Source organism: Drosophila albomicans, chromosome 3 (assembly GCF_009650485.2).
Source record: "Drosophila albomicans strain 15112-1751.03 chromosome 3, ASM965048v2, whole genome shotgun sequence".
NCBI classification, from domain to species: Eukaryota; Metazoa; Arthropoda; class Insecta; order Diptera; family Drosophilidae; genus Drosophila; species Drosophila albomicans.
Window position 1 is genome coordinate 31,829,823 of NC_047629.2, and position 27,268 is coordinate 31,857,090.

Sequence of the window (27,268 nt, forward strand, 5' to 3'; positions counted from 1 at the left end):
TTTTTGCATATTACATATAAATTTTTATTTTATATATATATATTACAAAAAAAAAACAAGCTATACTAAATATTTTGTGTAGAAAAATGGTTCATCACTAACAAAGTGTTACCAAGCTAATGACAATAAAATTGGTATATTTTTCGGGGCAGTATATTCTAAAATTGAACTTGTGGTCACGCTGTTTAGCAGTCGAAAACACTACGTGAAAACGGTTCGTCATAGAATTTGGGATTCCTTTGTCATTAAAAATATTGTCGAAATAATAAAAGTACGGCTTAAATTAAATCAAAGAATTAAGTTAAATCGAATAAGTAGGTGAGTGCATACATACCAGTCAAAACACTAGCGGCATTTTGCAAAATACCCTGCTATTCAAGTGTATGTGTATAAAGCGTGTGTGTGTGTGAATTGGTGAATGTTGCGGCTGCGGCGGCTCTTTTTTTTGCTCGCTTCATCATCTCTCTTGAGTGTGTGTGCATGGCAAAATCTAGAAGTAGCGTCAGCAGAAAAGAAAGTTCAACGGCAAGCGCAAACCCAAAAAAAAAGAAAGAAATGTGAGAGTTGTGCCGTGTAGAGCGCACATATGTGATGGATTTTAAAATAGCCTTGCCGAAAACTTCAAGTGCACTCAACACTTGAGCGCAAAGTAGGAGAAAAGAAATATCTGTACATGCTGCGCAAATAGTGCATCAGTGTGAGTGTGTTGTCTCTCTCGCTCTCTCTCTACGTGTGTGTGTGTGTGTGTTGTGCACGCATATTTAAATGTCGCCCGTGTGTTGCAGGCGTCTGTCTTTAGTTTGCGAGTGTGCGCCCAAAAATAAAATAAGTGTGTTGCGTGTGTGTGTTTGGCTTCTTGCAACAGGAACAGCCATAAAAATTCCACTGCCGCATTGCAATTACAAACCATTAACCATCAGCCAGTCCGTCAATCAGTCAATTTGTCATTCTTTTTTGTGTCTAAGCTGCCGTGTCAATTCCTCCACAGCGAATTGCATTTTATTTGCTCTTCTAGGGTTACCACCATGTTTCCTTGCATTTCCTGTCCCTGTCTCGGGGCTCAGGTGCTTTGGGTTTCGCATTTCTGTTTGATTTCTTTGCGGGTCAATTCCAATTATCTGACATGACGTCATCGGCTTGTATGACAACTCTTCGTTGGGGTTTCTAGTTGCTTTGCTGCTTCTCTCAACCCCCGCACATTGTTGTGGTGTCCAATCAACAGCTGCGTGTGTGTGAATTACTGATAGGTGTTCAGTCGCCTAATAACCAAAGCATACGCCTTTTGGCTTTTAGCTGGCTACTATTTATTATTTTTATTTTTTACTGGCTTCATTAAAATTGCTGAGCCAGCGAGGCGGACGCTCAACACATGCCGGTTTACTCACACACACACACGTACGTAAATAGCACGCCTACATGCAAACATAAGTGTGCGTACGTGTGTGTGTGTGTGATATGCAGCTCATAATTTTGCTAACATTAGCGCAATATCGATATGAGCGATGTCGATAACCTTGATGGCCCATTTCGATAAATCTATCGGACAATTTGAGAATTTAGCCGCAAAAATTAAAGTTACATTTGCATCGCCAGTTTTTGATGATTGTGGTGTTTAGCTCTTGGTTTTCTGTGCTAGTTGCGCTTAATTAGTTTGCCGCTTGCCGCAAACTTCCGCTGCACATGAGTACGATATAAATCAGGGGCAAACGCCCCCGCATAGAGCGCACACAACAATAACAAAAACACTAATCATGAGCCATCGACATGGCAAACAAAACAAATCCCTCGGTAATGAGTTTTCAACTTGTTGTATTTGGGGCAGCTTTGTGCTGTGCTTGTGCCATAGTTGGCGCACTTCAATCAATAAAACAACAACAACGGCAATTGCTGCAACAATACGGAACAGTAGAGAAGAAAATAACTCGCATTTGTATGTAAGTTCCGGCAGTGCCCCCAACTTGAGTTTACAACACAGCCCGCCCTTTTTGTACATTTTTTTTGTTGGGTTCAATGCACTTGCCACTAAGCTACAACGTGGCAAAACTTTACACACACTATTACACTCGCATGCTGTGTGTGTGTGTGAGAGTGCTGTGGCCTGATATTTATAGGCACATTTCGGCGGCGTCTCCTCGAATAAAAAAATGCCGGCTAATACCAATTTTGTTGCTATTGTTGTTCTCGCTGCGTTTATCAACGTGTGTTTTTTGTGTGGCATTGGTCATGTTTTTAGCTCTTGATAATGCCAAATAGTTAAAGCTAAAAGCGCTGACGCAGCTGGCTGCAATGACTAAGAGGAGACGTCGCCGCTGACGCTGCTTCTGCTACAGCTCAAGAAGCTTCAACTGCAAAGCAGAGCGGCAGCGAAGCGTTGACAAACCGCCCAGCATCGAGGCACACAACACACAGCAAACAGCCACAGTCCAAGTTCATTGTTCGTTGGCTCCACAGTCTTAGTCTCAGTCTCGCACGGATTGCGCCGCTATCGCCACACACACACACTCAAACACACACAGTTGTGTGTGCGTTACTCTCTTGCAGTTCATTTTATTTTCTTGTGTTTTCACTTCATTTTTCATTCCGATATTAATTTTTTCTTGATTGTGTCTCGTCGTCTTGCATTTTACGCTTTCGTAAGTTAAATTCAATTCGCAATCGTCGCCCACTTAAAGTTCTGCTCCAAAAATGTGCGATAAATTCAAGCTGATCACCCTTGAAGTTCATTCATAAAATATTGTCTTAAGTGTTCATAAATTGTGATCTAAATTTCTTAATAACTATTGAACTAATTATTATCATGTGTGATTGTGTAAAAGAAAGATGTTCCAACTTTTAATAAATTCGAAAATTTAGCGAAAACATAAAGAAATAAAAAAGATTGTTCATGTGTCATTCACTTTAATTTATATCCAAAAGTTGAACAGAAGTGTGTGTCTCTATTATCAATTTTTACTTTAAACTGCATTTAAAAAACAGCTTTTCAAGAAAGTATAATAAAATTGAGGTAGAAAATAAATTGTAAGGAATAATAGTGACATTAGTGATAATACTATTTTATTTCTTTTTTTATCAAGTTAAGATTCTCTTTAATTATTAAATTCAGTATTTTTCTATAAAGGCAGTGCCCCAAAGTTTCGCCGCTAATCCTGACTATTAATTAATCATTGAGCTGACAAATTCCTTTGTTAAAGAGTATATAATTAGGATTAACATTTTTCAGAAATAATTGCATAAGCTGACTAATTTTTCAAGGCATTACGTATTAGAAGCTCTGAATCAATCAGACGCTAAAAATAGTTTGTTACCATTAAGATTGATCAATCAAACATATTCAATCATCTGAAGATATAAACACTAATTTATTATCATTTATCTTGAAATCTAGATCATGATAAGCAGTGGTCGTGTAAACATTGTCATTTCAGTCTAGTATGATAATCTTGTAGTTGTTTTTGAGTGAAGCATTTGCATACGTATATTTATTTTGTGACGTGTGGGTGTCTTTCATAAGTATGCTTTTTCCGCTCAATCATTTGTTTGTGTAACAAAAATTGGAAAAAAAGTATCAAATTGTAATCAGAGTCTAGAAGAAATCTTAAATAGTAGTTAGGTAAGTGTAAAGAAAGAAATAATAGAAAAACAGACACCAATCGATGGTCAATGTGGTGGCAATTAAGCCAAAACCATTTGCCAAACAAGCAAAAACAATTAAAGAGGGAAAAGTCGCGGACAACAAGTTGCATGTGTTGCAAACTCTCGTGCCGCATGCCACATGCCGCACATACGCTAGTTATTGCATTCAATTGTTTGCTTTTTTCTATTTCTATTTGTGTGTTTTTGTTTTTATTTGTGTTTTATGTGTGATTATCGTGATCTTGATATTGAGAGGCACGCACATGTGCGACGCTTGAATGAACAGTGCAAGAAACGAAACGATATTAAACAATTATGGAGCTGAGCGTAATTAACAACAATTTGCCACTCCCACACACCTTTTGCCATATTTGCATGGATAATAATTAAAACGGTTTTTCATTTCCACAGCAAACTAGAAAGCAGGCTACAAAGACATCATCCTCATCATGGCTGTTAATGTATACTCCACAAATGTGACGTCAGAGAATTTGTCACGTCATGACATGTTGGCTTGGGTTAACGATTGCCTGCAATCGCAATTCACCAAAATTGAGGAACTATGCACGGGTAAGTTGGTGGTTGTCTCTGTCTGTCACCTTTGTTGAAATTGATCAATTCCATAGATTGAACCATATTATTTATGCTGTTTATCCGCCATATTTAGGTGCCGCTTACTGTCAGTTCATGGACATGCTGTTCCCAAATTCAGTGCCCGTCAAGCGTGTCAAATTCCGTACGAATCTGGAGCATGAATACATACAGAACTTTAAGATCTTGCAGGCGGGCTTCAAAAAGATGTCGGTCGATAAGGTAATTTCTACGATTTGCATTTATTTCTCCCTCCCCCCGAAAAACGATAAAAAGAAACCAACCTCCCCAACCCCTTTATGAATGCATCAATTCGATTGCGTATTTCTTCCAATTCAATTTTAATTGTCTTATTTTCAAAGTTTAAAAATTAACAACACAAGTTGCACACTTACATGATTAATTAATTAATTTGTTTATTAGCTCAGCTCAGCGCTGTGTGTGTTGCGTTTGAGGCTCGTATCAATTGTTTATTTGACTGCATTTTTATTAAATTTTGTATTTTTAATGGCATAGAAATTTGTTATAGGAATAATTCTGTCCGATTTCGTTGAGAACTCATTACCATTTAACTTTTTTAACGTAAATTATACTTAGTCCACAATGGCAAAGAATTTAAAATTTCAATTAAAGTTATATTATATTAAAAAAAAATGGAAATTGAGTAACAAATAGTAATAAAAATAATCAAATAAATAAAATCCATATTGGAAATGGAGTAGACAAAAAATAATATAATAATAAAAAAAATATATGCAATATACATATATAAATTCTGCAATATAAATAATATAAACGAGTAATAAAGAATTTCCAAATAATTAGTTCACTGAATATATCAAGCAAAAATAGCGATCTACTTGTTTATAAACTTTATTATTAATAGACGTAAATTCCATATAATCGATCTATGAAAATTCATTTATAATTTAAGCAAATTGGTTGTGTATATGCTTTGTAGTTATGGAGATATAATCTAGAAAATTTGTAGTAGTTGTAAATGTTTCCTTAGGGAAATTGTTCCTCCATTATTTTACATTTTTTTAGGGGCAAAATCTGGGTGCAAAGAACAAGTACTAAACAAAAACAAATCAGTTTTATTGTACACTTGATAAACTTGCAACCTCTTGAATATTATGTGTGTAATTAACTGACATTTCCGTTACAACTACTCAACCCAAAAACAACAAAACGAAACGAAACGAATGTGTGCTGGCAAACCACAACAACAACAACAAACATACAACAAAACAGATAATTCCCGTTGACAAGCTTATTAAGGGACGTTTCCAAGACAATTTTGAATTTCTGCAATGGTTCAAGAAGTTTTTCGATGCCAATTATGATGGACGCGATTATGATCCATTGTCGCAACGCGGTGGCATCAAGCTGGGCTCTGCTTGTGGCGGCAGTGGCAGTCATGCTGGCAGCGGCGGCGGCAGTAGCAACAATGATCTTCATCTGATGCATCGTCGTCCCCAGCACAGCACACTTCAGCAACACCATCATCCACAGCAACAGCAGCAGCCGCATCATAATGGACGAAATGCTGCAACATTGCGCAACCATCAGATCGGTATGGGATCGTCGAAGAATATTACAAAAGCATTTGAATTTGTTGGTGATGAGAGCGAAGCTGGTGACGGTGATAGTCGCTGTACGCGTGTGAATTTTCTTTTTTGTTTGTTTTATATATCATTTAATAACTATTCTGTGTGTTGGGCCCAACAACAAAAACGAACGTGAAGCGCGAGTCGAGGCAACAAAAACAAAAACTAAAACAACATACGCCCTGGAATATACAATTGTGCACCCAAAGCAACAACAAATATGAAAATAAAACCACAAAGCACACACACACACAAACACATGACACATCCCAGCACAACAACCACATACACATAGAGGATTACGCACACACACACACACACTCCCAAGCACAACACACGCATCGTCTTGAGTTTGTTTGTTTAGTTTCTTGTCCTTTTGTTTCGTTGTGTGCACATTTAACTATCATAATAATTATTCCTTTTATTTTAAACTCCCTCTCTTATTTTTACAACCGCATCTTGGTTAATTGTTTTTTTTTTTTTTCTTCATCACAACAAAATGAAAGTAAAATCGAACACTGCATATTATTCTCTTGTTCTACTTTTCCACACATTTTACTTTTAGATAATACCCATTGACAAATTGATAAAAGGTCGCTTCCAAGATAATTTCGAATTTTTGCAATGGTTCAAAAAGTTCTTCGATGCCAATTACGATGGCAGAGATTACGATGCCAGCGGCGTACGCGAAGGTGCACCCATGGGCTTTGGCTCCGGTGCCGTCAAATCTCTGCCAGGCACAAGCAGCGGCGGCGTTGCCAGCTCCTACAAGCGTGTGACAACGGCGACATCGACACGACCAGCAGCGACACCAGCCTCAAAGCCCAGTAGGTTCTCTTGGTTTTGGTTTCTCCAGTTTGCAGTTCCCTTACCTCCCTCTCTCCCTCCCCCAAACTAACTCCTCCTCAAAACATCATCTCTACCATTATCATTGAGCATATCTTTGTATATACATACTTTACATGACATCTATGATTTAACAAAACTGAATGCACTAAACAGAAATACAAACAAACCGCGAAACACCCACAAAATGATCTTATTTAGAGCGCCATTTGACGTGCTTCACGTTTGTTAAATAATATACATTGTTGTATACTTGTTTATATTCCATTTGTAAAATATCGAGTGCCAAAATTAACGTTGATTCTTTCGCTTTCTATCCAATATCCAAGCAGTCTCTAAGGTGCCGCCACGCACAACCAATTCAACGCCGCCAAATCGATTGGTAGCTGGTAACACGGGCGCAGTGAAGAAGAACGATGCAGCCGGCGCGGCATCCAATCATCAGATCGAGGAGCTGTCAAATCAGGTGCGTCCAGAGGTACTTCATCTACACCCTTATGCATCTTTATTACGATCTGTGTTTGTTCATATCGCCCCTGCCCTTAGGTCATGGATATGCGTTTGAATTTGGAGGGTTTGGAAAAGGAACGCGATTTCTACTTCTCTAAGCTGCGCGACATTGAAATTCTGTAAGTGACATCTACGATCCTATGAAGAACCTATATTAATCGTATTTTCATTGCACAACAGTTGCCAGGAAGCGGATGATGCTGATCCAGCTCAGTTGATTCAAAAGATTTTGGACATACTCTATGCAACTGAGGTAAGCGAGAGAGTTCATGTAATGCGACAACTTGCATAATCAATGTGTTTTGACACCACAGGATGGCTTTGCGCCACCAGACGATGCACCACCAGAGGACGAAGAGTACTAAAGGGGCGCAGCAGCAACAGCAGAAGCGACAGCAACAGCCAACAGCGACAACATCAAGCCAAGAGCAACTGTTTGCTGCATACTACACACATATTCAAAACAAACACAAAAAGAAGCAACGGATTACATTTAAGTCAAAAATCTACACTAAACAATACTACTACAGAAGCAACAACTACAACAAGGAACCAATTAACCAACGAACAGTTATAATACACAACACAATAGGAGGAGGGTTAGGGATTTACCATATACATATAGATTCCTACACGTTATTAATGAAACCAACAGCAGCAGCAGCATATACATTCATATGTACATTAGTTGGCAGCAGATTGTAACAAAGAAAAAACAAAACACAACACAACAAATCGCATCAATATTCGGGTCTAAAACACAATATCAAAATCTATCAAAATTTCTATTTAACTTTCATGTGTTTACCGCAAGTAAGATATCTAAATGGCAAACAACAGCATCTGATTGAACATGAAATAATTGTATTACACATTTTAGTTAACATAAAATGCGATAAAACTGCTCAATTTTCGTTTTCAAAGACCAAAAGCTGTGTATGTTATGTTGTGCTCCCTGTAATTATAATACAATATTCACAAGTAATAAGCACAGACGATTAATGTCTTTAGAAATTCATGTTCATTCGCTTGCTGTTTTTGCTGTTTAGTTCGAGAGACAAAAGGTAAAATTTTCATAATTTTCTTTTTGACATTTTGTATCTAAATTCATTTGTTGTGTAGGTAAACGTAATAAAAAGAAAGCAAACAAGAACACAAATGCTAGTACTCTGAGAGAGAAATTGTTTATATGATGAGACGTTTATAAATTAGTTTATCCCTGTATCGTAAATTGTACGATTGATGTAGAAAAGCAAACATAAAAAAATATGAATTTAATAATTTTAAATAACAATTCAATCCTCGTAATCGTTTTGAGTGTTATATGTGGAAAACAGTCCCGAAAGTTGTGTACACATTGTGAAGTACTCGTAGTGATGATGCATGGGGAATGCTGAGATGAGATAGGATCGGAAGAGATATGATATAATATGGCATTTGCATTCATAATATAATAATACTATTTGATTTCTTTTGAATTTCTTTCAATTTCATTAACAAAAAGCAAACAAAACAAATGCAAACGAGCATTATATTATGAAGATAGTAGTATTTAAGCCATTTTTGCTCTCAATTCTTTTTAGTTCTATATTTATGTGTAAAAAAAAAAACAATCCGAACGTTAAAAAATTTAAATAAAAACAAACGCAACTTTCTAATTTCTAAACCAATTAATTTTCGTTTATTATTTATTTGTTGGGTTGGATCACACATTTTTAATGTCTTTTTATTAACAATTTTGCAAAACGCTGTAAATATTTTGTTGATGCTTGTGAAATTGCAAAGTGCAATTGATAAAAAAAAAGAGTAATACATTTAATGTATATTATTATTGGGCCTACTACATAAATCATAAGCATTTCAAATGAATTGTGTACGTGTATAAAAATAACGTTCTATATAATCAAGAATCTAGATAATAATAAAAACGAAACAAAAATGTGTTGCTTGATTCAAAAATTTTGTTGCTTCTTCATGCATTTCTTTCATTTTTTCATAAAAATACATAAATTTACAAAAAATGCCTTTTAGTTTAATAACAGCTAAAGTGAGAATTATTTAACGGCTGCCTGAATTTCCGGCTGCTTGTGGGTGCCATCGCAGAAGGGACGATGCGTCGTCTGTTTGCAGTTGCACAGCCAATAATCGCCGGTCTTTTCAACCTTAAAGCGAATAGGTCTAAAAAAGACAACGGTGCGTATGCGCTATTACTGTGAATATCCGTATTTTAGTCTTCCTTGTATGCTTACCTTAGCTTTATCTTGAGGAATTCGTTTTTGTGCATGCCATCGCACAGTGGCTGCGACTTGGACTTGCCACACAAACACCAGCTGTAGGTTTTATCTATGGAGTTGCAACACATGTGTGTGATTATGTAAACGCCATTTGTAATTGATTAGAGCGCGATCTTTAGACTGATGGTGCTTACCTTTGTCCAGATGGAGCTTAAATGGTCGCTTGTCAAATATGGCGCCATTCTCTTTTTGCAAATTTGCCGTTTGCTTATCCTCGAGCAAATTTTTGGGCACAGTTTTTACAGTGGCAGTTGCATCGCCGCTTGATTTGGCACTGCTACTGTAGCTTAGCTGCTGCAAGTAATCTGTATGAGTTGCATGTGTATGACAAAGAGCACTTTAAGTAATTAATTTACCTTCAATAACTGCGGCACCTGCAGATTGCGTCTTAATATAACCGACATTGTTTATGGAGAATTTTAACAAGTCGCGTAGTCGTTACAATGAAATGCCGATGGAAACAGCTGTTTGCCAGTGTGTCCCCAATAAAAACAACAAAGCAATGGTCACTCTACAGTGAGCACATACCAATTAAAAATGTGCAGTATTAATATACTAAAAAGCAAAAAGCTTACAACGAACGTTTTTAGTTTAGTAATGATTAAGTCTAGTATTTTTGATCGCAGTTGATTAGCGATAGTTATCAAGGTCGCTGTAGAAACGTTGGGGGCGCTCAGATGATTTCACAATGAACTACAAATCTATTAACTGATAAGAAAGACACTTCAATTCGTAGGCGACGAAAAAAAAATGAAAAATGACAGCAGATATGATTTCATTGCGATGCGCGTCTAGAATACGCGACTATTATAGAGAGAAGTAAAGCGTAGTCATTGCATTAGTTTTGTTAACTTGTGCGCTTTATCGCCGCCGGCAATCATTGGCACTGAAAATGAAAATATAGCGTTGTACATTTTGCTAGTTTCTTTACGTAAGATACTCAAAAAGATAAGATGCGAACTGACTTAGCATTTATCAAGCGACCCCATTAATAGGCTGATTAGCCTGCTTCACATATTGTATGTATGTATAATAAGTAGTGTTTACTAAAATATACTAAGCAAGCATTTAAAGAATACGATATCCACTTTTAAAATATACTAAACTCGAAATTTAAAATAAAAATACAATTTTTAGTATTTATTGAATTGCTCTGATTTACTCCAACTTCACTTTTATACGACGTTCTGTTTAAGGTGTTTATTTCAAAATACTAAGCCACCAATTTAAAAAATAATAAAAATACCATTTAAGTTAAGACTAGTATTCATCATTGAATGGATAGTATTTGTGGCCCGCCATGCCGCTGAATGGAACTGTTCTCACACCGGTATGGTATTTCTCCATGGATGCCACATCTTCGGCGTCCAACTCGAAATCGAAGACGTTAAAGTTCTCGGCAATGCGTTTGGGATTCGATGACTTCGGCAGCGGTACAACGCCAATCTGGATGAGATATCGCAGGCTTATTTGCGCCGCGGTGCGACCGTATTTTTTGGCCAACTGTTGCGCATGCTCATCGTACAGGAATGGCGGCCAGTGGCGGGCGGGTTGTGGTCTGGCCAGCGGGCAATAGGCGCAGATTACCAGATCATGCTTCTTGGCATGGGCACGCAACTGTTGCTGCTGGAATGCCGGATGACATTCCACCTGGTTGACCACCGGCTTGATACGGCAATTCTGAAGCACCCGCTCCGTCTGTGCTGCATTGAAATTGGACAAGCCAATGCTGCGTGCCAGGCCGAGATCAACCAATTTCTCCATTTCCCGCCATGTGTCCAGATAATCGACATCGGTAAGTTCTAAAGTGCCATGCACATTGCTGTCGTTGTGGAACTTCTGGCCAATGGGCAAGTGCATCAGATACAGATCAATGTAGTCGAGACCCAAGTTGGTGAGACTCAAACGAAAGGCGCGCTCCACAATCTCGGGGTCGTGATGTATTCCACCCAATTTAGTGGTGACAAAAATGTCCTCGCGCTTAATCACACCCTCAGCGATCTTCTCGAGTATCGCTTTGCCCACCTCCTGTTCATTCTCGTACACGAAGGCGGTGTCAATATGTCGATAACCGATATCGATGGCGGCCTTAGTTGAATGATAAGCATCCGATTCGAATGATTTCCAGGTGCCTAGACCCACGATAGGCATCTCTTGACCGTTGTTCAACACACGTTTTTTCGTTAGATTTGACATTTTGTTGATAATTAGCTACAAATTAAACAAAAACTTCGTGTAATGGTTGGACGCGTTTCTAATATAGTTTTTTTTTGCGATCGACTCGGACAATCTCTGTTCCAGCACGTTTGAGGTTTTGCGAGCAACTAACACTCATTCGCTGAGTGTGATTCAGTGAATAACCCGCATTTAAAAGCGCACTCGTATACCCTGGGTATAGCAAACAATGTTGTTTCGACTACGAGAGAATTAAATTGAGATCGATTTCTTATTGTTCGCCTGCCGTACTACTTATTTTAAATCTAATTTATTTTCATAAATAATGTGAAGAAAATAAATGTACTCAAATAGTGATTTGAATTAAGCCTTGCGATGTTAAGTCGACTGCAGGGTAGCTGATAGTCACGCTCTTCTTTTAACTACACTGTTCTCGCTCTTTTCGTTGAGTCATGCGATGAACTCACACGTTGCGGTTTTTTCCCTTTTGGCTTACGCATGAAAGCTTTCGCTCACGAGCTTTTTTGACATTGTGAAGCGCGCTAATTGAATTGAATATTATGCAGAGCTTTTATTTGTTTTGGTTTTGTTTTGCTAACACATAAAATTTATTTGAATATTAGTTAAAGTTCAAAATGTTAGACATTTAAAGTTACATGTGTCATACGCTTAGGTTGTTTGCAACATTTCAAGATTATTGTTAAAATATTTTTGTAGCTTTGCATAAATGTTATTGTTATTGTATTTTGTAATTGTTAGTGTAATTGTAATTGGTTAAAAGATTCGGCTAAATATCGTCATCATACTTATGCAATTCACTATTTCATTATATTTACTGATCGATCGATCTGTTAATTGCTATTATTTCGCTTGGTGTTGTATTCTTACTGTGAGCTCGGCTGAGCATTTTTTTATTAACACTATTATTATTATCATCATAAACTTGTGTTTGTCTTTCGTTTTTTTTTTTTTTGTTTTTTTGTTTTTATTTTTGGGTAAGCTTTACGAGATACAAGTAAAATTTGCAAGATTGTTTTCGTTAGACATGTAAACATTGATTTGAACATTTAGTTAGATGGTTTTGAACATTTATTGCGATTTTACTGAATATTATCGATTTCTCTTTATTTCGTTTTGTTTTGTGCCTGGTGTATGGTTAAACGGAGGTATATTACGTATAGCTATAGCTTTGATCTCTGTTACTCTCTACTCGATTTATGCAAAGTTCCGAAACCAATATTGAATGAATTGTAAATGTGGAAAAAAATCAAATGTTGTAGATTCTATTAAGATTGTCAAATCGAATCACAATTTAAAATTGGAAATTTTTTGTTCTTTTTAGCGTAATTTTAGTACTTTATCTATGTATGTATATAATGGTACTTTCTTTCATAGACTTGTATATAAGATTCCAACATAGAAAAGCTACAAAATATATATATATATTTATATATTTCGTATATTATATTTATAGAGAGTCGTATATCTAAATATTTGACACAAAATGTTTGGAAACGTTTTCTTAAGCTAAGTAGAGCTAAAATATTTTCATTGTGGGCAAGTATAGTATTATGCTATAATCCCGTTGCAACGCCTTGGTCTACATCTAAATTAACATTTAGTCTACATATAGAAGAGTTTTCTTGCCATGGGAAAAATTGTATCAATTCTTATTAGTTTGAATTACTAAATGGACGACTCTGGCGGAAACTTTCCATTTGTCTTGGGTTTCTTTTCATTAGTTGTTTAAATATTTATTTGGTAGATAAAGTAATTAAAGGCTTTAAATGTTCTTACAATCTGGTAACTCGATCTAAAAAATTGGTGTCTTGCGTTGTATGTAAATCAATTCAAAATTGATCAATTACGAGTACTTAATAAATTAAACAATCGTTTCATACTTTGTATTTTTTTTTTTTTTTGCATATATAAAAGTTCCTTTTCAAAATTCGTTCGTCTGCTTTATATATTTGCTGTTGTTTTCGGGGGAAACCTATGAATGGTCTATTAAGTGCTGAAGATTGCCAGTGAAGAAATACAGACGATTATATTAAGTACGCTTTTGTGGATTGGTGCTTTATGATGTTTGGTTAGTTATTCTACAAAGTGGTTCTTGTCTAAGTGGTAATGTCGTTGTTTGAGAGACCTTTGTGGGAGAGGAGTTGGATAAGTTTAGGAAACTACGTTGTCTAGAATACATAACTATAATTATACAATTACTATTTTTAATTTTCTCATTTTTATTATAATTTTTATCTTTTTTTTTTTTCTGTTATCAAGTGTTGCTCTTTATAAGACCTCGCGAAGAGACATCAACGGAAGATAAGATGTGCTACGTTGATTGGCAGGCCCCATAAAAGGCGCACCTATATATTTAGGTTGTGTTTTAAAGTAATTTCTATTCAAATATACTCTCGTATGTACAACTGAATGATGCCACATTTTGTACACATTCTACAAACTAATAAGGTCCCTCTCCAGTGTTTTGTTGTTCATTAATATTTAATAATTTCGTTTTTAGTTTACAAAATCAAAAATAAAACAAGTCAAATAAATATTTCACTATATATAATGTATGTTTTTGCACGTGTGTGGGTGTATTTTATTTATGAATTAAAAATGTGAAAACAAAACGCAATTTAAATAAATGGCTTACGACTAGTTATAACTTATGTATTAACAACTAGCTCTAAATCGATTTGATTATATTTGTTTGTTAATCGTTTTGTCAGTTATTCGTTTTATATATTTAGTTTGTTTCTTTGATTTTTGTTTTTCTTGTTTTTTTTTTTTATAAAAATAAATTACACTTTTTGTTTCATTACATTCTCTTTTTAGAGCATAGCCATGACTTGGTTATTTAACAAATGTTTCGCAGTAAAGTTACAGGAAATTGTTTAGTACACATTGTTGTTGTTGTTGGTGTTGAAGTGGTTGTTGTTGTTGCATTTGCTGTTGCTTTCTCTAAATGTTTAGTATCACACACGCCCATTTGTTGTTTTTGTTTTGTTTTATTTGTTTTGTTCATTTAGTTTTGGGAATTCACTTAACCCAGCTTTATTTTTGCCCAAAAGCCAACCATTTGTTTTGTACTAAATCAAAAAGTTTAACAGGATTTTTGGCTGCAGTAGAAATGCAGTTTCAGTTCATTTGAAAAATTTGAGATAGTTGTTTCTTTTTTTTTTCTGTGGTTTTACTAAGCTTACATAGATATTACTTAGGTTGTGGCTAATATGAGAATAAAGTTAGCTTATTAAATCTCTGCGGGGTATTCGGCGCTTAGTTTCTTAGAATGCACTGGTTGGTAGCCTGCGACGGGGGCAGCTAAAAACAACTCAGCTAAGCTCATAACTGTGCAGTTAATTGCAGTTTTACATATTATTTATACGATGTTTCACTTTCTGTAACTTTTTTTTTCCTCTACGATTTCTTATTACGTTTGTAAGGGTTAAAGGGGTCGCTATTAACCCATTAAATACTCTTTTATCATAGACACTAAATACGCGCTAATTACAAATTAGAACTACGTTAAGTAAGCGACAACTCGCTGGTTGGCTGTCTGTCGCTCATTTAGTTTAGCTTCCTGGTCGGCTCCACCTTCTGGGACATGGCGGTTAACACGCGCTGATTGTCAATCACACGAAAGCTGCTGATGTACGAACGCACTTCGCCCTCGCTCTTGGGGGATGGTGGCTCCAGACCTGAAAATCGAATTAAGCCCGAAAAGTTAGTCGTGAAATATAGCTGAGAGTCACTTAAACTTGCTAAGCTGCAAATTCTGTGATATTCAAGTGCTTTAAAAGCTCAACCAATTATGAGTTAAAGCTCTTTTAATTTGTATTTATTAAATTGATCAATTATTTCATAACTTAGAGCCACTTAAACTTGCTAAGCTGCAAATTCGGTGATACTAAAATGCTTTAAAAGGTCAACAAATTAATCTTTTAATTTATATTTATTCAATTGATCTATTTTGAACAGCTTAGAGCCAATTAAACATATTAAGCTGCAAGTTCTGTGATATTCAAGTGCTTTAAAAGGTCAACAAATTATGTATTAAAGCTCTTTTAATTTATATTTATTAAATTAATAAATTATTTTATTGCTAAGCTTCAAGTTCTGAAATTCTAAAGTGGTTTTAAAGGTCAACAAATTATGTATTAAAGTTCTTTTAATTTACACTAATTCATTAATTAATTTTCTATGGCATTGAGCCACTCAAACTTGCTAAGCTGCAATTTAATAATATTCAAAAGCTAAACTAATTATGAACAAAAGCTCTTTTAATTTATATTTTTTTAATTGATAAAATTACACACTTTTTAGAGTCATGCTTGGATTCTTTGAGCTTGAATGTTTTTTAACTCAAGTCTATTTGAAGTTCTTTTCTATGAAAAGCACAATTTTTTTCTAAACTATTTTACGTAACAAGAAAGCTAGAAAGCTTATATGAATTATCTGTATGTGCTTTTTATTATTATTAGTGGACTTTTCAATAATTTTACAGCTAATTGAATAAAACTTAAATTTCTGCAACAAAAAGTACTTCAACAAATTTGAAAATTTCTTTAACGATTACTTTAAAGATTAATCTAATTATTTGATTATTATTTCAATTACTCACCCAAACTTCGTGAGCGACAGAAGCGAATGGTGCGCATTGTTTGTGCCATCATGTGCATTTTCTCAAAGTTGACCAGACCATCGAGACTCGTCTTGTTGCCCTCATGCGCAAAGGTCATGTCCTTGAGCAGCAATGGCATGAAGGGTATCAAAGGGGGTTGTAATTTGCCCACAAACACGCGATACGCTCGATGATTGCGACTGGGATCGATGAGAGCCTCAAATTCCTGAAAGATTTTGCGAAACTTCGATGGAATCTTCTCCCAGGTCTGATGCAGCCTTGTTACGGCCATATTTGAGAGCCCCATAACGATGGCAAAGAAGGCATTCAGATTCTGATACTCCTTGCAGCTAAAATTGTGGGGGGGGGAAGTCTATTAATTGCTGCCCTAGAACTTAATTGATGTCCTTAGCACTTACTAAGCGGCCAGCTTGATAAATTTCCGTACGAGACCCACACGCTTACTCAGACTTTGGGTCGAGACGAGCTCGGTGACAATCCAGTACTGAACCTCATTGAAGCGACGCAGAAATACATCCAAATTGGCAGTAATCTGTGGGATAGAAAATGAGGGGAAGTTGAGATGAAACTTGGAGAAGACATTTTGGTAAGCTTTAATTGCTCGAGAATCCTCAAGAGAGCTGAATAGAGATAGAGACAGACCGATAGAGAAAGAGAGGATGCTAGGTCGTTTTCAGCTCGTGGCAAAACACAATTTGCAGCAACATGACAAATGCCAGACTTCTGAATAGTTGAACGCTAACTTGAGCCTATCGAAGGGAGGAACCTGCTATCTGGGGAAAGGGAGGACAGAATGGGATGGCAATGGCAGCCTAATTAGCCAAAAGGCTTTTAAAACTTCTACCAAACAATGCAGCCACAGGCGCAGCCCAAATAACGGCTAGAGCAATGCTCTCTGCTTTTGCTTCTCGCTTACACTGGGAGAAAAGGTTGGGGGTTTATATAAGATATAGTAAACATATGTATGTGCATACATAGAGTAGAACTTAACAACTCTTGAAGCTTTAATTTGATAGTGTTTCTCACATTGCTTAATTTAAAATCTTTTTCTAAAACAATCTCTTTTTCTATTGGTTTTTCTAAACAAAAGAATAGTTTGTCCATTTAAGTCTTTAAAATTGATTTTGACTTTTCTAAAATGAAATAATATTATAAATATTCAAAGTTTTTAAAAAGTTACAAAATCTTTTCGCTAAACTTGTAAAAATGTCTTTGAGAAACTTGACATCTTAACGCCTCACACAAGTGTATTGAAATACTAGAAATATTTGTTATTGCCAAGAAAATAATCTATATTAAATATATTAGTTTTTGAAACTTATTGATTTTACATAAAATGTGTGAATTTCACATTTCTTTCAAAGAAATTCTCTGAACATATAGCATATCGACTGTCAAACATTAGTTTCCTTTCAATCTTATTCTGTTCTGCCTCAAATACCTCTGTGAAAAGTAAAAGCAATATTTTGTTTTTGGCTTTGGTTTTGCTAAGTGTACCTTGCCAAAGTGATGTCGCCCAAAGGTGTGATAGAGCAGCTCGTACTCGTGGACTGCCCAGAATAAATCCCACTCAAAGATTGTGATGTGATAGGCAAGTTCTTTGGTGCTCAAGATTTCCAAATCGATGTCGACACCCTCAGTGGGGCACTCCTGCTCCGGCAGCTGTGTCTGTGTGATTGTGTGTGCACAAAGAGAATTGAAAGATGGACACTTATTAGAACCAAACAGCTATTTGGCTATTTGAACAGCCGGGAGAGAGAGAGAGAGTGGAGACTTACCAAAGCATCGAGATGATCCTTGACGGAGACAAACAAACGGCCATTGAGCGTGAGGCCCGTGGGTATGCTAACATCGTTATCCTTGAACACGGAACGTTCGCCATTCGATTTGACCTCAACGAGGCACAAGTCATCGGGGCCACGATTCAATTGCAACTTGTCGGCGGCACATGCCTTGATTAACTCCGCCGTTGTGTGCATGGGGAAGCGCAGAGTGCAATATGTGTGGTCGGCGCAATACACACGGAAAATGACTGCAAGCAAGAAGCAAGCGAGGATGGAAGGAAGGAAGGAAGGAAGTAAGGAAGGAATGGAATTAAAAAGTGTTCAACTCTTGCCGTTTTGCAATTTGCCATTTGCCATTTGGCAATTTGCATTTCAATTGGCCAACTACTCACTATCATCATCGGGTCGTATAACCGTCTTTGAGGGCGTCGCATTGCCACTGAATAGACAAATTGGTTGTCCATTCGTTGGCAATTTCCACTTTTGCCCGGCATTCTGATTGCGATCCTCCTGATAGCGTGCCATCTGCGTTAGCACATTGTGTATGATGCTCGTCTCCTCATTCAGATCGGGGTCCGCTTCCACCTCGGCAGCGAGATCTTCGATGAAATCGCATACGCTTGGCTCCTCGAAGGCGGCATGTCGCACGGCCATCACCCATTTTTGCATGAATTGTATGACGCGCTTCTTGAAGTTAATGATGTACTCCCGATCCTCCGGGGTTTGCGCCTCTTCGTGGGCATCACAATGAAAGGTGCAGCGTGGTTAAGGAAATGTACACCAACATTTGTTCTCAAGCATTTGCCTCAAAAATCTGTCACTTTGGCACGCACACCAAGCATCGAGTGGTGGTGGCGAGAATGGGAAATGCGAAAGGAAAGGGAAATGGAGGTGGTCAAAATTGGACTCTGTCTGCTTATTAAGCACATCACGTATTCCAATGCAGATTGGAGATTAGTTTCAAGCATCATTGAAGTGGGCACAAGTGAAACCCAAACGCAAGCCCAACCTTCCTGCTATTTCAACTGCACATTACCAAATTGTTGACCCAATGCTCAAGGACTCTAACTCTGACTCTCTCCATCAGTGTCTGTTTCTCTGCCTCTCGCCTTCTGTATTTTCAACATCATTGTGGCTTTTGTTTTGCGAGAGAGTTTAACAGTTACTTTGCTGCCGAAAGGAAGTGCTACTCGTCCCTTAGTTGGTTGGTCCTTTCATTTGTATACGCGTTAGTTAACGCATAAAAGGGTATACAAATGGTGTGAGAACCGAGGAAGAACCTTAACTTGTTCTGTCTGGCTGTCTGTCCGCCTGTTTAAGCACTGATATTTCAAAGATTATAAAAGCTAAGAACACTAAACTTAAGGATAATACTTATTGGTTTCAAATGTGGATTAAAATTGTTTTAGACTTTAGTCACGCCCTCTTGAAAAACAAGAAAGGCGTTTTAAATTTTAAATTGGCTGATATTCCATATTTTGAAATTATTTAGTGCCTAAATATAAGTTACAGCTAAAATTGCATTCATTTAAAAGAGCTACCAAGTATCGAAAAGTCGAGCACACTTGTCTGTAGCTTTTGCTACTTGTTTTTTGCTACCCAACTTGACATTTTCAAGTCACGAACCTGACTTCATGTTTTTGCCCCACATATGTGTGGGCGTGGTTCTGTGTGTCTGTGTGTTTTAGTTTGTGTGTATGTGTGTGTGTGTGGTTTGCATGCTGCCAACACTTAAACTGTCGCTGTGGATATGTTTGCTGCCCTGCCACACGCCGTGCCCCATGTCTCTGCCTCCTGCCCCTGCAACATCACGTTCCCCAACGTGTACGTGACTCCTGTGTCAGTCTATGGTCTAACTGTAGGGCTGTTGCAAATGGAAGTCGCCCATTTTTAAAGTGGTTGCCGTTTCTTTTTTTTTTTTGAGAGGCGGAGTAAGTCCTCTCTTTAAATCGCCTGCCTCAAAATTTGTGCTAAGCTCTCGCACGTGGCAAGCATGCCGAAAATGCGGCTCAGTGAATTCAATTAAATTTTGAATAATTTTTTGTTTTTCCTGATTTATGCAGCAAATCAAATACTAAAGTTAAATGGCAGGATAACAACTAAACAATCGCTTGAAGAGAGTTTGGGTATGTTAAAGTGCAGTTAGAAGGAAAGTAGCTTAAACGTGAATTTGAAGTAAAAAAAAAGAATGAAAAATTGAGGTAGGAATGAGCAAGCTGAAGAAATAGAAAATAAAGGTTACTAAACTTAAGCTTGCAGCTTATTCATAAATCGAGCAAGACTAGAAATAGTTTAGGGTAATTAAAAACTTAAACCCGAGATAAGGGTCTTATTAAAAGGAAGAAAGTTGTTGAATATTTTGGTTTGAAATTGTTGAATGACTTGACAACCTTCAGCCAGAGAAACCCTAACGGAAAAGAAGCTACTAAATTGGTAAGCTTAAAATATAATTTAGTGTTGAGTATTGTTTTGTAAAAAGGATATTAGTTGGCCAGTTCGTCGACGAGCTGCACGACGGGCATAAATACAATATGCGTGAGCAGAAAGTCATCGAGAAATGGATCCATGCCGCTGACCGACTGTCCCAGACGTGTCTCAAGCAAATGTTCCAGCATTTTGGCTGGTGTGCCCGACATCACGGTATATCTGCAAAAAGAGCAAATAAAGGACATCACTATATTGTTTGTTTATTCATTTTGAAATTGAGTCACGTGTAATTAGCTCATAAAACGCACGGACATTTAAGAAGTTTTACTCTCTTTGTTTTCGATTTCAATTAAATTTTTCGTGACGTTTGCTTTGGCACAATTGGCACTCACTTGAATGCGGAATGTTGTCCACGCTGTTTGGCCACACGCTCGAGCACTAAAACATCCTTGCCGTGCTCCTGCAATCTTAGTGTGTTGGCCTCCACATCCCGCAGAATGCGATTAAAGTGCTCCTTGTCCACGCGCAGCAGATGACAATTGTTCTCCTTCAAAACGATTGTGGCAGCTCTGCAAAATAAAACCAAAGCAATCACATTTATTGCCACTGCGTATACGTAATCTGCATAAATCAAACGAAATGTGCAACAAATCGCAATTGCCAGAACTAACTTGATTGTGGCAAACGAAACTTTTTATGAATAATGTTTGCTAAACATTTTGATAATTGCATTTTGACAAACTGCTGGTAAATTTTGGGCACTTCCGGTCATTTCCGGTAATTTCGATATGTCTTTTTAGAGGAAAGATAAATGATGTCTACACAACTTGCAAATATTACAGGGTATCTCTGTGGTGATGTCTCCTATTTATGTAGATCTGCCTTTATTCCATTGATATTTAAATTCAATTTTTAATCAGCGTTTTTCTTGTATAAATTAGCTTTTATATTCAAATAATATTTAAAAACTTGAAAAAAAGGTAAGAAACAGTATATAAATTTAAATAAGGTATTCTTTAAATTTGCCTCATTCAACATTTAGAAAAATTCAACAAGATTTCGTTTTTTTATAATTTTAATGCAGACTTTAAATATCAAGTTATTATTTTTAATTGAAATATTTGAATTTTGATGTCTTTATTAAATATCCTGTTAAAGCAACGACTTTAAATTAATCTACGGGGTATCATTTTAGTCGATCACTTCTTGACTTCGCTTGTGACTTGTCAATTTACATAAATGTAATTGATGTAGTTTGAGCTGAATGCAGCACGAAAATTGAATTTTTCCCGGTTAATAAAAAATCAATCGATGTCTGCGGATAAAAAAACAAATAACTTTTATTTACCACTGAGGTTACGCCTACTTTCAATGGGCTTTTTGTGGGCGTTGTGGGTATTTGTAATGCGCTGAGAGCATAAAGTGTATTTTTAATTAACATTCAAGGTACTTATTTCAATGCTTTTAAGTGGTGTCTGCAGCGTTCTCTTGACATTTATTTATTTTTTTATGTGATATGCTCGAAAATTGTCGTGCGACATTATAAAAAGCTACTTTTGCTGATGAAAAGGAAATAAATATTTACACACGTCACTTAATGCATTCAATTTGTTTAATTATTGTGGCACTAAGAGCAATGCTGAAATTGTATTAAATATAATATTACAAAATGAACTCTTTTGAGTAGCGGCTTTTTATTTGAATGCGCTTTTCAAACATTTAAGCTTAAAGTAAGTAAGCGAAGCTATTGTAATTACGTTTACACTATTAATCATGTTTGATAATGAGCTTTTAATAATTGTATAGTCGCTGGCATTTTGAAAACTTTAATGCGCTTTACAGCTAAAGGTGCCCTAGAAAAAACAAATGCAACCATGAAATTGAAGCTGCCATCAATTATGATTTTCCCAAGTAACTGGAGCTTAAAGCTTTAATGCACTTTTAAAGCTGTTGAAGAAGAAATTCAGCTCGTTTATCAAGCTTAAAAGTTTCACTTTGTTCGACATGTGTTGTAGATTCAAATTAAGCCAAGTTCTAAGTGCCACTTTGAAGCTATTGTGTGTGTGTGGGTATGTGTGTGTATGGTACGTGCAACATATTCCCAGCAAGCTCTTAACGGACAGCGTGTGAGAAAAAGAGAGAGAGAGAGAAAAGGAGGAGGGAGTGAAGGGGCGTGAGCTAATGCTTAGCAAATTTATATTTTGTTTCAATTTTCAATTGTTTGCTATAAATGCCGCACAATGGCTGTTGTTATCTGGCATTTTTGTTGCCGCTCTTGTTGTCATTGTTGTTGTCGCTCTTGTTGTTGTTATCTTTAGGGCTGGGGGCCACAAAGTGTCTAATGCTATTACCCGCCGCACTTTTACTGGATCTGGATCTGTGCTCAGAGCTATGCTGTGCTCTGTGCCAGAGTCCATTGTTGTGTGCTTGGCCAAGTGCAAGAGTGTTGTGGCCTGGTCTCCATTATGCTGCTCGCATATTGTTTGCAGTTGGTCTAAAGCAACAAAACGTGGCAAGAATGGAGCTGCCTAACTTGTCGGGGCCAGTGAAAGATGAAAACGATATAAAGAGAATTGTTGATGTCTACCAAAACTTTTGCTAACGAACTAGAACAACTTTCAGCTCGAAAAAAGGAAAGCAACCTGACAATTTCAAATGTTGTATAGGGTGCAATAAAAAAGGATTGTGAAAGAGGGACGACAACTTGCCACTTACCTGGGTGCGTCGTTTATCAAAGCCAATTTGCCAAAATCATCGCCAGTCTTCAGAGTGGCAACTGTCCCTTTGCCATGTATCACAACATCCACGGAGCCTTTGAGTAATATATACCAGGAGCGTCCTTCGTCGCCTTGATTGAATACTGTGATAGCATAAAAGCACAAACAAAGGGATTAAAAAGGATGCTTTTTAATGGCAACATAATTAGCTAAAATTGCTGCTAAGTTAATTGAAAAACTTTGCTTCCTTATTGGCGAAATTGGGTTTACACAATTCACCCAAAACTCACATATGGTGCCCGCCTGAGCGTGAGCTTCGAATACAATTATCGAGGATAACTCTCGCTTAATGCTGGTCGACAGATGCGAGAGGGCAGCTATATGCACAAGTTCCTCAAATACCAGTTCCAATTCCTCGGGTGTGCGTTCATGTGAGCTGTGAATACAGAGAGAGAGAAAAAGAGAATGAGAATCGAGTCGAGAATCGAGTCGAGAGTGTGCGTTTGATTTGCCGATTGATTAAAAGCAAATAAGAGAAATTGTGGTTGCGGAGTTTTGGGAGCAGATTAATTGCAGCACATTCAAAGCACACACATATATCAATCATACGCAGCGTTGTACTTACGGCTTGCGCAATATCATACGCAATGTGGCATCAGGGCCGCGTTGAAAGAGTGCACTCAATGCCTCACGTATGTGCTCATTAGCTGCACTGAGATCCTCAGCTTGTGGTATGCCGGCTGCCGGTGCGCCGCCTTCCTCATCCAAGCGAAATCGATACAGAAAGCATTTATCCTTGAACGGTTGCTCCTTGTTCACTGTAATAATGCAACAACGCAAGAAGATACGAAATGAAACAAATGTGTTAACAGCTGTAAAATAGTACGTTAATTGGCAGAAGACATGCGTCTCCACTCACCATGTGTCAGTACACCTTCCTCGAGGAGAGCTTGCCACATGCCCGCCGCCTGGGCGCGTGTGTGGACAATGGGGGCTAAGTTGACCAGCCAATCGACGAGCTCAGTGCCAGGTGCACACTTGCGTATTAATTTGCCCGAAACCTGCATCGAATATACACGTGAGGTAAACGATGACTCAATAAGTCAGCTCTTGGGTCAGAACGTCACTCACCTTGCGATCCTTCAAACAGCTTGAGTTATCGACTACCAATAATGTTCGCAGCGCCCAGCCCATGCGGTTCATAGCAGGACTCGGCGTCTAGTTTAAATGAAAAGATAAATGTAATGGAAAATGTGTATAGAAAAGCAAAAGAAAAAGCAAAAAGCAAAAAAAAACTTTGCTAGTATAACTTTTAAGAACTTGCCGCTTGCAACTATCGAACTTTTCTTTAAACCAACTTTCATTTCTTCAGACTTCAACTTTTACTTTGCATCAACGTTAATGCTAAGAACTCAAATTGTTTAATATTGTTTTTGAATTTTCAATAATAAATGATAAATATGTTGTCTTAAATCTGTTTAGTTTTTTCTTTTAACTAAAATGCATTTTCTTAACTATTTTAATTAAGCTTTATTTCGATAGCAACTTTAAGTCACTTTTACTTTTGCATCAATTTTAATGCTAGCAACTTAAATTGTTTAAAATAGTCTTAACTATCTTAAAGAAAATAATAAATATGCCATAAAATGTGATATACATTTCATTGATAATTTTAAATATGGGAACTTAATTTTATGGCTTTTAAAATATTTAATATGGGTGAATAAATTATCTAAAAATAGATGAAAACTATCATTTTAATAGTTACACCAAATTGAAAATAAATTATTTAATTATTTTCATCTTGACTTCAAAATTTAAATGAAGTATTTAACTTTCTATGCCCATAAGACTTAAAACCATTTAAGTGTCTTAATCGCTTTCGAAAGTTTGCTTATCAAATTATAATAAAATTGTGTGTGTCTCACAATTAATTCATTCATCGACAAAGATGCTAAACTTAATAGGCTTAAAGACTACAAACTTATGGCATATTAATTTACATTATTTCTCTCTCTCTCTCTCTTTGGAAAATCATAGCTTCCATTTAATTGTTCAACTTTCTGACCGGCAATAAATGAACTGATTTTGTCAGTTCTCAACTTAAGCTACTTATGCTCTAGTCTAATATTTGCCATAAGTGAGCATGTGTGTGTATGTGTTGTTAATTTATAGCATACAAACGCAACCTGTGTGTGTGTGGGTGTGTGCTTACCTCGGTTATGGGCAGCGCAGGATTGGGATGATCCGGGCTGAGTGGGCGTTTTGTTGGCGATGTGGCTGCTGCGGGCTGTACGCCAGGACCAAAACCTGATAATGTTCAACATAATTAATAATAATAATAATAATAACAGCAATAAAAGCATCATACAAATACGGAAAGGGTTCGATGGCTGTTCAATCGCTTTTTGCATATACATTAAAGTGAATTTAATTGCGCGCCTGAGGGTAGGCAATACTTTTTTCATTTTGCATTTCTCTAACTCGTAATTAAAATTAATAATGTTCAACATAATAATAATAATAATAATAATAATAAAAACAGCACTAATAATTTTTAGTAAAATACGGAAAGGGTTCGATGGCTGTTCAATGGTCTATTAAATGTGTATTGCGTATACATAAAAGTGAATTTAATTGCGCGCCTGTGGGTAGGCAACATTTTTTCGTTTTGTATTTCTATTTCTCATAATTAACTTTTAAGTATTAAAACTTAATAATGCTCAACATATTTAATGATAATAATAATAATAGTAACACTATAAAATGCGGAAAGGGTTCGATGGCTGTTCAATGGTTGTTTAAATGTGTATTCCATATTCAATAAAAGTGAATTAAATTGCTTTTTCATATTGAACATTCAAGAATCAAAACTTAATCATGTTCTGCATTACTAATAATAATAATAACAACACTCATAGTATTTATTAAGAAATGGAAAGCGTTCGATTGCTATTCAATGGCTGTTTAAATTTGTATTTCGACTAAAAGTGAATTAAATGGCGCGCCTGTAGGCAATACTTTTTTTGTTTCGCAATTCTCTTATTCATAATTAACATTTAATGAGCTTTTAATCGCGTGCGCGTTGCCGTCGCTGTTGTTTGGCGTTAATTATAAACAAATATTGCATTGACATACCGTTTTTAATTTTGCAATTGGTGATAATGTCATTCATCAACTCCTTGTTTTTCTGCAAATAGAAAATAAAAGTGTGAATCGAGTTTAGCAAGGGCATCATTTGGTTGTGTTATTTATAGTATTGATAATGGAATTCGTTATGGTTGTTTATTGTTCGAATTGCATTGCTCATCCAACACATACATTGCTCATTTCAAACGCTGTAGTCTGTGGTCGCTGCTGACGCTGTTCGCGACGTCGCAACTTGACAACAGCGGAAGTGTCGCCATCTATTATTGTTGTTGTTGCTCCTGCATTTCTTGTTGTTGCTGCTGTTGGCAGCGCACTGCAGCTGCCGCTGTGCCGTCGATAGCGCAAGCACACAAAAGGGCGCCTGATTGTTGGCTACAAATTGGCCAGAAGAACGCTGTTCCCGCGACATTTATTTGTTTCGCGCTCTGCACTTTCACTTTACAAGTTATTTTTGCGCGTAACGTTCTCAAAACATGGTATTCCTTTTATTTTGTTTTCGTTTTCGTTTCGCCAGGTAATTGCTCCGCGCGTAGCGTCTTGATAAGCCCAAAGGCAGTTGAGCACTTGGGGCGCAGTTGACGAGCGTTTTGCCACTGCATGTGTGCGGGTTTCTTTATGTTGTTTTTGCGCTATTCTCGCTCTCGCCTTATCAGGCACACACTTGCCTAGGGTTGCCACCATCACACTTGCACGCTATTAATAGATGGCGCATTTGTTGTGTCATTTTCATAAATAATCAAGGCAAGCTGCAAGCTGATTGTTCGGGGGCATTGACAATGAATTAGTAATTGCCAAGGCAGCGAGGGCAAAGGCAAGGGTGACGGGGGCAGAGGTCCCGCATGCCACGCAACTTTGGTGACGCTTGGTAACACTTGGCAGCCAGCTG

At 36.9% G+C, this 27,268-nt stretch overlaps 4 protein-coding genes across 22 annotated transcripts in view; 1 reads left to right on the forward strand and 3 right to left on the reverse strand.

The window, feature by feature from the left end:
• The first annotated feature begins 157 nt into the window (after window positions 1-157).
• Window positions 158-8,860, forward strand: LOC117572202 (microtubule-associated protein RP/EB family member 1). 13 transcript variants are annotated; one of them, XM_034254857.2, is made up of 8 exons: window positions 158-318; window positions 4,045-4,203; window positions 4,301-4,446; window positions 5,479-5,881; window positions 7,010-7,158; window positions 7,227-7,309; window positions 7,371-7,443; window positions 7,505-8,860. In XM_034254857.2, the coding sequence occupies exons 2-8, from the start codon at window positions 4,083-4,085 to the stop codon at window positions 7,553-7,555; spliced, it is 1,026 nt and encodes a 341-aa protein (XP_034110748.1). In that variant the 5' UTR covers window positions 158-318; window positions 4,045-4,082; the 3' UTR covers window positions 7,556-8,860. The 13 variants fall into 13 exon arrangements, with proteins under 13 accessions (XP_034110748.1, XP_034110751.1, XP_034110750.1 ...); XM_034254860.2 differs by having other exon boundaries at window positions 7,010-7,146; XM_034254859.2 differs by having other exon boundaries at window positions 7,013-7,158.
• LOC117572204 (CDGSH iron-sulfur domain-containing protein 3, mitochondrial) lies at window positions 8,132-9,995 on the reverse strand. Of its 2 annotated transcripts, none has more exons than XM_034254869.2 (4): window positions 9,841-9,995; window positions 9,619-9,778; window positions 9,440-9,533; window positions 8,132-9,368 (listed from the first exon to the last, which is right to left on the reverse strand). In XM_034254869.2, exons 1-4 carry the CDS (start codon window positions 9,886-9,888, stop codon window positions 9,245-9,247), a joined length of 426 nt encoding a protein of 141 aa, XP_034110760.1. In that variant the 5' UTR covers window positions 9,889-9,995; the 3' UTR covers window positions 8,132-9,244. The 2 variants fall into 2 exon arrangements, with proteins under 2 accessions (XP_034110760.1, XP_034110761.1); XM_034254870.2 differs by having other exon boundaries at window positions 9,619-9,775; window positions 9,841-9,974.
• Window positions 9,996-10,669: 674 nt separating this feature from the next.
• LOC117572203 (aldo-keto reductase family 1 member B1) lies at window positions 10,670-11,803 on the reverse strand. Its single transcript, XM_034254868.2, has one exon. It carries the CDS (start codon window positions 11,678-11,680, stop codon window positions 10,745-10,747), a length of 936 nt encoding a protein of 311 aa, XP_034110759.1. The 5' UTR covers window positions 11,681-11,803; the 3' UTR covers window positions 10,670-10,744.
• Window positions 11,804-12,614: 811 nt separating this feature from the next.
• The window catches only part of LOC117572192 (rap guanine nucleotide exchange factor 4), an 81,544-nt gene continuing 66,890 nt past the window's right edge, over window positions 12,615-27,268 (reverse strand). For 5 of the 6 annotated variants that reach the window (XM_052004269.1, XM_034254845.2, XM_052004271.1 and 2 more), the window contains 15 exons: window positions 26,371-26,422; window positions 25,448-25,542; window positions 24,364-24,450; window positions 24,152-24,293; window positions 23,858-24,050; window positions 23,523-23,668; window positions 23,231-23,375; window positions 20,908-21,084; window positions 20,573-20,734; window positions 18,481-18,842; window positions 18,083-18,336; window positions 17,802-17,972; window positions 16,703-16,836; window positions 16,284-16,633; window positions 12,615-15,360 (listed from right to left, as the gene is read on the reverse strand). In XM_052004269.1, the coding sequence (XP_051860229.1) occupies window positions 15,230-15,360; window positions 16,284-16,633; window positions 16,703-16,836; window positions 17,802-17,972; window positions 18,083-18,336; window positions 18,481-18,842; window positions 20,573-20,734; window positions 20,908-21,084; window positions 23,231-23,375; window positions 23,523-23,668; window positions 23,858-24,050; window positions 24,152-24,293; window positions 24,364-24,450; window positions 25,448-25,542; window positions 26,371-26,422 (2,601 nt within the window). In that variant the 3' untranslated portion in view covers window positions 12,615-15,229. Of the gene's footprint in view, window positions 15,361-16,283; window positions 16,634-16,702; window positions 16,837-17,801; window positions 17,973-18,082; window positions 18,337-18,480; window positions 18,843-20,572; window positions 20,735-20,907; window positions 21,085-23,230; window positions 23,376-23,522; window positions 23,669-23,857; window positions 24,051-24,151; window positions 24,294-24,363; window positions 24,451-25,447; window positions 25,543-26,370; window positions 26,423-26,553; window positions 26,718-27,268 lie in introns of those variants that run through there. The other variant, XM_034254847.2, reaches the window with a different exon arrangement.

What these genes read in the sequence shown, in the direction of transcription:
- LOC117572202 (XM_034254857.2), top strand. Translation starts at nt 4,083, where the DNA reads ATGGCTGTTAATGTATACTCCACAAATGTGACGTCAGAGAATTTGTCA. An exon ending in AAAAGATGTCGGTCGATAAG is followed by an intron (nt 4,447 to 5,478) that starts GTAATTTCTACG and finishes ACAACAAAACAG; the next exon opens with ATAATTCCCGTTGACAAGCT. An exon ending in TGGTGACGGTGATAGTCGCT is followed by an intron (nt 5,882 to 7,009) that starts GTACGCGTGTGA and finishes CCAATATCCAAG; the next exon opens with CAGTCTCTAAGGTGCCGCCA.
- LOC117572204 (XM_034254869.2), bottom strand. Translation starts at nt 9,888, where the DNA reads ATGTCGGTTATATTAAGACGCAATCTGCAGGTGCCGCAGTTATTGAAG. An exon ending in AGGTGCCGCAGTTATTGAAG is followed by an intron (nt 9,779 to 9,840) that starts GTAAATTAATTA and finishes GATTACTTGCAG; the next exon opens with CAGCTAAGCTACAGTAGCAG. An exon ending in TTCCTCAAGATAAAGCTAAG is followed by an intron (nt 9,369 to 9,439) that starts GTAAGCATACAA and finishes TGTCTTTTTTAG; the next exon opens with ACCTATTCGCTTTAAGGTTG.
- LOC117572203 (XM_034254868.2), bottom strand. Translation starts at nt 11,680, where the DNA reads ATGTCAAATCTAACGAAAAAACGTGTGTTGAACAACGGTCAAGAGATG.